This window comes from Mustelus asterias, unplaced genomic scaffold (assembly GCF_964213995.1).
Source record: "Mustelus asterias unplaced genomic scaffold, sMusAst1.hap1.1 HAP1_SCAFFOLD_356, whole genome shotgun sequence".
NCBI lineage: Eukaryota > Metazoa > Chordata > Chondrichthyes > Carcharhiniformes > Triakidae > Mustelus > Mustelus asterias.
In genome coordinates, this window is record NW_027590315.1 from 73,252 (window position 1) to 83,198 (window position 9,947).

A 9,947-nucleotide genomic window follows, 5' to 3' on the forward strand; every position below is an offset into this window, starting at 1 on the left:
ACAGGGACATACCTATCACAGACTCGCAGTAGCTGCTCCTTGAAAAAACTCCACATGTCGGACGTTCCCAGTCCTTCCTGTTACATTCTGACAGTTACTAGGCAACCAGTCACACCTGGAGACATCTGGGGCACAATTGTCCCCCCAAAAAAGTTGAAGTTGATTTATTAGTGTCACAAGTAGGCTGACATTAACACTGCAATGAAGTTACTGTGAAAATCCGCTAGTTGCCACACTCTGGCGCCTGTTCGGGTACACTGAGGGAGAATTTAGCATGGCCAAAGCACCCTAACCAGCATGTCTTTCAGGCAGTGAGAGGAAACCTCAGCACCCGGAGGAAACCCACGCAGATACGGGGAGAACGTGCAGACTCTGCACAGACACTGACCCAAGCTGGAAATTGAACCTCGGCCCCTGGCACTGTGAGGTAGCAGTGCTAACGACTGTGCCAGCGTGCCAGTGCCCAATGGTCAGGAATATGGGCGGAATATATCCTCATGAACCTGCTCCTGGGCCTGGCGAGACGCGCCATCAATAGGTCCAGGCAGCGGGCGATCGACGGGGCCGTCCATCTCGACTGTCTGCCCCTCTACCGCGGCTACATTCGCGGCCAGGTGTCTCTGGAGAGGGAGCATGCGGTGTCCACGGGCGCGGTTGACGCCTTCCGCGACCGCTGGGCGCCGCAGGGGCTGGGGTGTATTATCGACCCCGATAATCACCTTTTGGTTTGACGTTTTAAGTTTTCTTTCGACTTTGTTTTTGGTTCGGGCTGTTCCCCCCTTCCTTTTGGGGAGCCGCCCCTTTTACTTTGTCCCTAAGTTAATTTGAGTTCGTTTACTTGATTGGTGTCGAAAGAAATGAGTAATTGGTTCAATTGTTGTTATTGATTCTGGAATAATTGCTGTCAGCTGAGTGTGGGCTGTGTGTATAAAAGGTGTCGCTTGGTGCCTGACGGGATGGTTCAGTTGTTTGGGATGATGGGGGATTTTGGAGTGAGGGGTTTCTTCCCAGTGCTGGTGTTAGTTGGAGCTGTTTGTTGCTCTGATACTTGGCAACAGTTTCCAGGCCACAGGTTTCCATGGATAATAGTCAAAGCCACCCCTCGGCCTCAGACATTCCCTCCTCCTGGGCCTCCCTTTGATTCCCATTTCCGTGTGTCTGAGGGTCAAGGTGTGTCTCCAGTGCAGAGTGTGAGGGTGCAGTGTGGAGAGGACAAGCTGCTGGTCAGGGTCCAGCTGGATTTATTTGGAACCAGGCACCTGGTTAAAGCTGCTGATCTGACCCTGGGGACAGCAGGTTGTCGGCCAACCAGGATCTACTCTCAGAATCACACCGTCCTCTTTGACTATGGACTCCATGAGTGTGGCAGCAGATTGCAGGTAATGTGAATCCTCAAACTTTGCCTCTGAGCTGGGGCTGTAGGTTGTTCCCCACTCTTCACTCCAGCACTTGGTGAGATGTCATTGATATTGAGGAGATAGCTGTCTCCTGCTTTATAAACCCCAAATTAGCTTTCTATTCAGGATTGTGCTTTACTTTCACTGGTCTGAGTCTCTCCAACCCCATTGTTCTGGAAGCATCTCTTTGCTTCCTCCAAGCTTTCCCTATTTTGAGAATTTTTCAGTTTGATTTCCCCTCATTCACATCAACTCAACTGAGGGTTGAGTTTCAGTCCACTTTTTAATCCAATTGGGTTAAATCTGAATGAAATAGGAATTGAGATCGATTGGACTAAAGAGGAACTCTACACTTCCCACTTTCCCAGTCATTGGAATAAATGGGGCTCTGATTACAAACTGTTCTATTGCCATGTTCCAAATTGCTGACAACTTGTGGCTCCTTTTCCTGTTAACTGAAGCTTTTATTGAATCACTTCCCTGTTAATTGATTCTGGTCTTGTGCTCATGATCTCTCCTTGCAGGAAGGGCTGAGGTTGCATAGCAACACTGCTAACCAGATGAGGCCCTTCAGCCTGTTCCCCAGTCATTATGATCAGGACTGAGCTTCCCACAGCCTCCATGTTCCTGTCCTCACAACATGATTCCCTCAATGGCCAAAAATAAATGCCTCTGTCCTGAATATCCTCAGTGAGTGGCCATTCCCAGCTCTCTGGGGCTGGAGAGAATTCCAAAGATTCATCAGCTGCTGAATGAAGAAATTCCTCATCACATTAAATCCTAAATGACTGACCCCTGACTTGAGAAGACTCCCTGCTAACAGAATCTCCAGCTTGGGGGAAGCAGCCTCTTCACACTGACCCTGTCAATCCTCCTGAAGAATTGTTTTAATGGGATGAGTTCATTGTTAACCCCAGTGTAGAACATTCTCATTTCAGATCAGTTCTTCATTCCTTAAGCTGCTGTCTTTCAGATGACTGGAGATTTCCTGATCTACAGCACCCACCTGAGCCACAGCCCAGAGTATCATGGATCTGTTATTGTGAGAACCAATGGAGCGGTCGTTCCCATTGAGTGTCGTTATTTTAGGTGAGAATCTTTACTCGATTGTCAATAAGATCTCCAGCTGCTAGTGACCTCTGACCTTGTCCTAAAATGCCTGCATTGTCTTTCCAGGAAGGGCAATGTGAGCAGTAACCCCATCAAGCCCACCTGGATCCCATTCAGCTCCACCAGGTCTGGAGAAGGGCATCTGTCATTCTCACTGCGCCTAATGAATGGTATGTGATGGGTGGATGGGGAGTGATTTCCTGTCCTCATTCACTGGGAGTTACACCCACTGTCTCCAACCCTTGTCCTCTTGTCCTTCAGGTGACTGGCTTACAGAGCGCACTTCGACTGTCTACTACCTGGGTGAGCTCATTCACATTGAGGCCTCTGTTTCAATGAGCAACCACATGGTCCTGAAGCTCTACATTGACCGCTGTGTAGCTACATTGAGGCCAGACAAGGACTCCAGCCCGAGATACAGCATCATTGACTACAATGGGTAAGGAGCTCTCTGCTTTCTCCAGCTGCTCCCATCTCAATGGCTTCTCTGGATTCACTTCTTGTCCCTTTTTCCATCTTTCTTCAGCTGCCTCCTGGACAGCAAAGCTGAGGACTCCTTTTCAACCTTTGTGTTGCCAGGAGACGAGCGGGAGTCGGACAAACTCCGCTTTGACCTGGATGTCTTCCGTTTCTTTGGAGATGAGCGTTCCTTGGTAAGGGGAAGCTGATCATTGGGGTCTCCATGTTGGGAGGGAGTCACTAAATAACCACTTGTGTTGAATGTGTCCCTCAGATTTTCATCACCTGTCACCTGAAAGTTGTTCCAGTGGATCGGAGAGATTCCAGGAACAAAGCTTGTACTTTGCAGAAGATGCAGAATGTGTAAGTTCCCCCTCTCTCCCTCAGGGATGTGTTTGTGTGGAGAAGTGATGCACAACCTGGTTGACTGTTTTCTCTTGTTTAGCTGGACCCCATTGGAGGAATCGAGCTTTGACATTTGTGCCTGTTGCCATGTGGGGAACTGTGGGGCCACAAGGGATTTGGGATTTGGATCCAGAGGAAGGAGAGATCTTGCAGCTGAAGCTGGTAGGACATTGATCCTCTAGATGTGGGAGCTTCCCCCTTTCCCCTCTCTAACTGGAATGGTTGATATTGCAGAGAGTGAAGCTGGATTGAAGTGGGAGGCTGAGGCCTCACTTGGACCCCTGCTCATTCTGGATACTGATGGAACCAACCTGGCAACAGCCTCCCTGAATGAGGCTGAGGGAAGGATACAGGAGAGGTCTCCAGGGGGTGAGTTGGCTGACTGCTGGTTTCCATTTCCCCCTCAGTGGTAGCTTCAGTAACCATTGGTTTCTCATTGCTTTGTAGGTGTGGAGTCTGAGGTGGTCCTGATTGTGACCCTGACTGTGACAGCTGTCTCTCTGATCTTTGCTTCATTGATCACCTTGTTCCTGTACAGGAAACACAAACAAACTCTGTTCAACCAGTCATCAAATGATCAATAAAGCACTCAGTCCTTGTTTCTAGTGTCTGGGAGCTGATTGGTCAATGCATCCTCCACATGTTAGCCAATAGCTCCATGAGACTGGTGGCTGGGGTGAGCCAATCCCAGCAGAACTGGGCCTGCTGAATGATTGGTTTACTGAGGGTTGAGAGAGAAACACTAACTCTGGATTTGATGGGGCTGCTGCTGGTTTTCTGTCTGTTTCGGAGCCCAGAGTGGGGGAGGCGGTGTGATCAGGTCTGGGGATGTCCTTGTGGAGCTGAGCCTGGCTGTGGCTGCCTCCTTCTCTCCCATGGTGATGCTCACCCCCGGGAGAGGGACAGACTGTATTTTGGAATGTTTGGGCTTTGCTGGACCCAGTGGGTGTTGCTCACACTGCAAACAGAATGTGAATTTGATCAAAATCATTCTGCATTTGTTCAAGTTCTGATTTGGTGATTGCCTCTCTCTGATCAGCCAGTTAACTAAGGCCCGTCTATTGTGGGGAATAGTGTGTATGCAACTCAAACAGAAGGTGATCACGTGAGCTAGTGTGGCTTTCAGTGGATGGGACTGAACTGTCCTTCATTGGAGTTCACTGAGTGGATATGGACTTTCAGAATCTCAACCCTGTTCAGGACAGAGCAGCTCATTGATTGACATCCCTGCCACACTCTCCCTGCACCGCTGACAGTGGCAGCAGTTTGTACCATCGACAAGATGTGCTGCTATTCACCAAGCTTCCTTAGACAGCACCTTCCAGACCCACAATCCGTACTTAATGGACAAAGACAGCATTCGCATTCCCACCCTCCCCCTCCTCTAACCTAAAAATAAAGACTCGGTGTGAGAGCAGGTGAGTTTTTTTTTCTTCTTTTTCTCTTTTGTTTCTTAGTAAGGGAAGTTAGCAGGGATGTCAGTGCAATGTTCCTCCTGTGGGATGTTTGAGGTGAGGGACACCATTAGTGTCCCAGCTGAGTACCCCTGTAGGAAGTGCACCCAATTCCAGCTCCTTGAAGACCGTGTTAGGGATCTGGAGCTGGAACTGGATGAACTCAGGATCATTCGGGAGGCAGAGACAGTTATAGATATGCGGCATGGTAGCACAGCGGTTAGCACTGCTGCTTCACAGCTCCAGGGTCCCGGGTTCAATTCCTGGCTCGGGTCACTGTCTGTGTGGAGTTTGCATGTTCTCCTTGTGTCTGCATGGGTTTCCTCCGGGTGCTCCGGTTTCCTCCCACAGTTCAAAGATGTGCGGGTTAGGTTGATTGGCCAGGTTAAAAAAAAAATTGCCCCTTAGAATCCTAAAATGCGTAGGTTAGAGGGATTAGTAGGTAAATATGTGGGGGTAGGGCCTGGGTGGGATTGTGGTCGGTGCAGACTCGATGGGCCGAATGGCCTCCTTCTGCACTGTAAGGTTTCTTCTTCTTCTATGATAAAAGCTACAGGGAGGTTCATACTCCTAGGAATAAGGATACTTGGGTGACTGTTAGAAGGGGTAAGAAGCAGTCAGTGCAGTGATCCCCTGTGGCCGTTCCTCTGTATAACAAGTGTACCATTTTGGATACTGTTGTGGAGGACAACTTACCAGGGGTAAGCCATGGGGTACAGATCTCTGGCACAGAGGCTGTCCCTGTTGCTCAGAAGGGAAAGGGGGGGAGGAGTAGAGCATTAGTCATTGGGGACTCCATAGTTAGGGGGACCGATAGGAGATTCTGTGGGAGCGAGAGACTCGCGGTTGGTGTGGTGCCTCCCAGGTGCCAGAGTCCGTGATGTCTCGGATCGTGTTTTCGGGATCCTTAAGGGAGAGGGGGACCAACCCCAAGTTGTGGTTCACATAGGCACCCAAGACATAGGTAGGAAAAGAGACGGGGATGTAAGGCAGAAATTCAGGGAGTTAGGGTGGAAGCTTAGAGCGAGAACAAACAGAGTTGTTATCTCTGGTTTGTTACCCGTGCCACGTGCTAGCGAGGAGGGGAATAGGGAGAGAGAGCAGCTGAACACGTGGCTACAGGAATGGTGCAGGAGGGAAGGATTCAGATTCCTGGACAATCGGGGCTCATTCTGGGGTAGGTGGGACCTCTACAAACAGGATGGTCTTCACCTGGACCAGAGGGGTACCAATGTCCTGGGGGGGAAATTTGCTAATGCTCTTCGGGAGGGTTTAAACTAATTCGGCAGGGGGATGGGAACCTGGATTGTTGCTCCAGGAGGATGTGAGTGGTGAGGTCATGAATCGGGTTTCAAGGTCGCAGGAGTGTACCGGCAGGCAGGAAGGTGGTTTGAAGTGTGTCTACTTCAACGCCAGGAGCATCCGGAATAAGGTGGGTGAACTTGCAGCATGGGTTGGTGCCTGGGACTTCAATGTTGTGGCCATTTCGGAGACATGGATAGAGCAGGGACAGGAATGGTTGCTGCAGGTTCCGGGGTTTAGATATTTCAGTGAGATCGGGGAAGGTGGTAAGAGGGGGAAGTGTGGCATTGCTAGTCAAGGACAGTATTACGGTGGCAGAAAGAATGTTTGATGAGGACTCGTCTACTGAGGTAGTATGGGCTGAGGTTAGAAACCGAAAAGGAGGTCACCCTGTTGGGAGTTTTCTATAGGTCTCCAAAAAGTTCCAGAGATGTCGAGGAAAGGATTGCAAAGATGATTCTGGATAGGAGTGAAAATAACAGGGTGTTTGTTATGGGGGACTTTAACTTTACAAATATTGACTGGAAACGCTATAGTTCGAGTACTCTAGATGGGTCAGTTTTTGTCCAATGTTTGCAGGCGGGTTTCCTGACACAGTATGTAGATAGACCAACAAGAGGCGAGGCCACATTGGATTTGGTACTGGGTAATGAACCAGGCCAGGTGTTAGATTTGGAGGTAGGTGAGCACTTTGGCGATAGTGACCACAATTCGGTTACGTTTACTTTAGTGATGGAAAGGGATAGGTATATACCACAGGGCAAGTGTTATAGCTGGAGGAAAGGAAATTATGATGCGATTAGGTGAGATTTAGGATGCAAAGGATGGGGGAGAAATCTGCAGGGGATGGGCACAATTGAAATGTGGAGCTTGCTCAAGGAACAGCGACTGCATGTCCTTGATAAGTATGTACCTGTCAGGCAGGGAGGAAGTGGTCGAGTGAGGGAACCGTGGTTTACTAAAGAAGTTGAATCTCTTGTGAAGAGGAAGAAGGAGACTTGGTAAAGATGAGACGTGAAGGCTCAGTTAGGGCACCTGAGTTACAAGTTAGCCAGGAAGGACCTGAAGAGAGCTAAGAAGTGCCAGGAGGGGACATGATAAGTCTTTGGCAGGTAGGATCAAGGAAAACCCTAAAGCTTTTTATAGGTATGTCAGGAATAAAAGAATGACTAGGGTAAGATGAGGGCCAGTCAAGGACAGTAGTGGGAAGTTGTGCGTGGAGTCCGAAGAGATAGGAGAGGTGCTAAATGAATATTTTTCGTCAGTATTCACACAGGAAAAAGACAATGTTGTCGAAGAGAATACTGAGATACAGACTATTGGACTAGATGGGATTGACGTTGTAGTAGGTAAAAAATACCTGAGGCTGGTATGTGTCAAAATAGAGTAGGCTTTATTCTCACAAGCTTGTGGGAGAACCTGAGCCCTTGAAAGCAGAAGCCAAAATTCTCTCTGAACATGGAAAAGTGGGGATATATATACATTATGGCTCCCAGCACCAGTCACAACACAAACACTGGTCTGGTCATGAATCAAAGTCCATACAACTGTCCTTGATCATGAAGCACGATGCATCTGACCATAAATCAGAGTGTATCTGATTCTCAGGTCACGAAGCACCAGTCTCTGGCAGCTGTAGTCACGATGTAGTCTCTGGTTTCCTGCTCCTCCGTGGCTTCCCTTTGAAGTGACTGTGTGCGGTCAGCGGCCCCAGCGGGAGTCCTTCTGTCAAACATCATGGAATTGCTTTCCTTCCGCAAACCACACACAAGCTGGTAGAAAAGGTATTCTCTCAAACACACTCACATTTACATTTGACTATCTATTGTTATAAGAATAAAAGTTAACTTGTATTCATGTCAGAAGCAGTATAAACAAGGGGATCAGCCCTTCTAAGATGCATTCTAAGTACAAAGTTCAACCCTTTAGGTACAAAATACATTGAGTACAAAAAACATTAACCCTTTCCCTTCTTCAAGGTTCATAAGGAGGAGGTGTTAGCAATTCTGGAAAGTGTGAAAATAGATAAGTCTCCTGGACCAGATGGGATTTATCCTAGGATTCTCTGGGAAGCTAGGGAGGAGGTTGCAGAGGCTTTGGCTTTGATCTTTGTCATCATTGTCTACAGGAATAATGCCAGAAGACTGGAGGATAGCAAATGTTGTCCCCTTGTTCAAGAAGGGGAGTAGAGACAACCCTGGTAATTATAGACCAGTGAGCCTTATTTCTGTTGTGGGCAAAGTTTTGGAAAGGATTATAAGAGATAGGATTTATAATCATCTAGAAAGGAACAATTTGATTAGGGATAGTCAATACGGTTTTGTGAAAGGTAGGTCGTGCCTCACAAACCTTATTGAGTTCTTTGAGAAGGTGACCAAAGAGGTGGATGAGGGTAAAGCGGTTGATGTGGTGTATATGGATTTCAGTAAAGCTTTTGATAAGGTTCCCCACAGTAGGCTATTGCAGAAAATACAGAGGCATGGGATTGAGGGTGATTTGGTGGTTTGGATCAGAAATTGGCTAGCTGTAAGAAGACAGACAGCGGTGGTTGATGGGAAATATTCATCCTGGAGTTCAGTTACTAGTGGTGTACCGCAAGGATCTGTTTTGGGGCCACTGCTGTTGTCATTTTTATTAATGACCTGGATGAGGGCGTAGAAGGATGGGTTAGTAAATTTACAGATGACACTAAAGTCGGTGGAGTTGTGGACAGTGCGGAAGGATGCTGCAGGTTACAGAGGGACATAGATAAGCTGCAGAGCTGGGCTGAGAGGTGGCAAATGGAGTTTAATGTGGAAAAGTGTGAGGTGATTCACTTTGGAAGGAGTAACAAGAATATAGAGTACTGGGTTAATGGTAAGATACTTGGTAGTGTGGATGAGCAGATAGATCTGGGTGTCCATGTGCATAGATCCCTGAAAGTTGGCACCCAGGTTGATGGGGTTGTTAAGAAGGTGTACAATGTATTAGCTTTTATTGGTAGAGGGATTGAGTTTCAGAGCCATGATGTCATGTTGCAGCTGTACAAAACTCTGGTTCGGCTGCACTTGGAGTATTGCGTACAGTTCTGGTCGCCGCATTATAGGAAAGATGTGGAAGCATTGGAAAGGGTGCAGAGGAGATTTACCAGGAGGTTGCCTGGTATGGTGGGAAGGTCTTATGAGGAAAGGCTCAGTGACTTGAGGCTGTTTTCGTTAGAGAGAAGTAGGTTAAGAGGTGACTTAATAAAGGCATACAAGATCATAGAAATCATAGAAACCCTACAGTACAGAAAAAGGCCATTCGGCCCATCAAGTCTGCACCGACCACAATCCCACCCAGGCCTTGACCAGACAACAAAGAACAATAAAGCACAGGAACAGGCCCTTCGGCCCTCCAAGCCTGTGCCGCTCCCTGCTCCAAACTAGATCATTCTTTTGTATCCCTCCATTCCCACTCCGTTCATGTGGCTATCTAGATAAGTCTTAAACATTCCCAGTGTGCCCACCTCCAGCACCTTGCCTGGCAGCGCATTCCAGGCCCCCACCACCCTCTGTGTAAAATATGTCCTTCTGATATACGTGTTAAACCTCCCCCCCCCCCCCCCCCCCCTCTCCCTCACCTTGAATCTATGATCCCTCGTGAACGTCACCACCGACCTGGGGAAAAGCTTCCCACCGTTCACCCTATCTATGCCTTTCATAATTTTATACACTTCTATTAGGTCTCCCCTCATCCTCTGTCTTTCCAGTGAGAACAACCCCAGTTTACCCAATCTCTCCTCATAACTAAGCCCCTCCATACCAGGCAACATCCTGGTAAATAATCTCTGCACTCTCTC

The 9,947-nt window shown here is 48.2% G+C and overlaps 1 protein-coding gene across 1 annotated transcript; it reads left to right on the top strand.

The window, feature by feature from the left end:
* The first annotated feature begins 956 nt into the window (after nt 1–956).
* Nucleotides 957–3,955, top strand: LOC144486470 (zona pellucida sperm-binding protein 3-like). Its single transcript, XM_078204509.1, has 8 exons — nt 957–1,379; nt 2,371–2,486; nt 2,574–2,677; nt 2,769–2,946; nt 3,034–3,160; nt 3,241–3,329; nt 3,412–3,533; nt 3,819–3,955. The coding sequence occupies exons 1-8, from the start codon at nt 957–959 to the stop codon at nt 3,953–3,955; spliced, it is 1,296 nt and encodes a 431-aa protein (XP_078060635.1).
* Nucleotides 3,956–9,947: the final 5,992 nt, after the last annotated feature.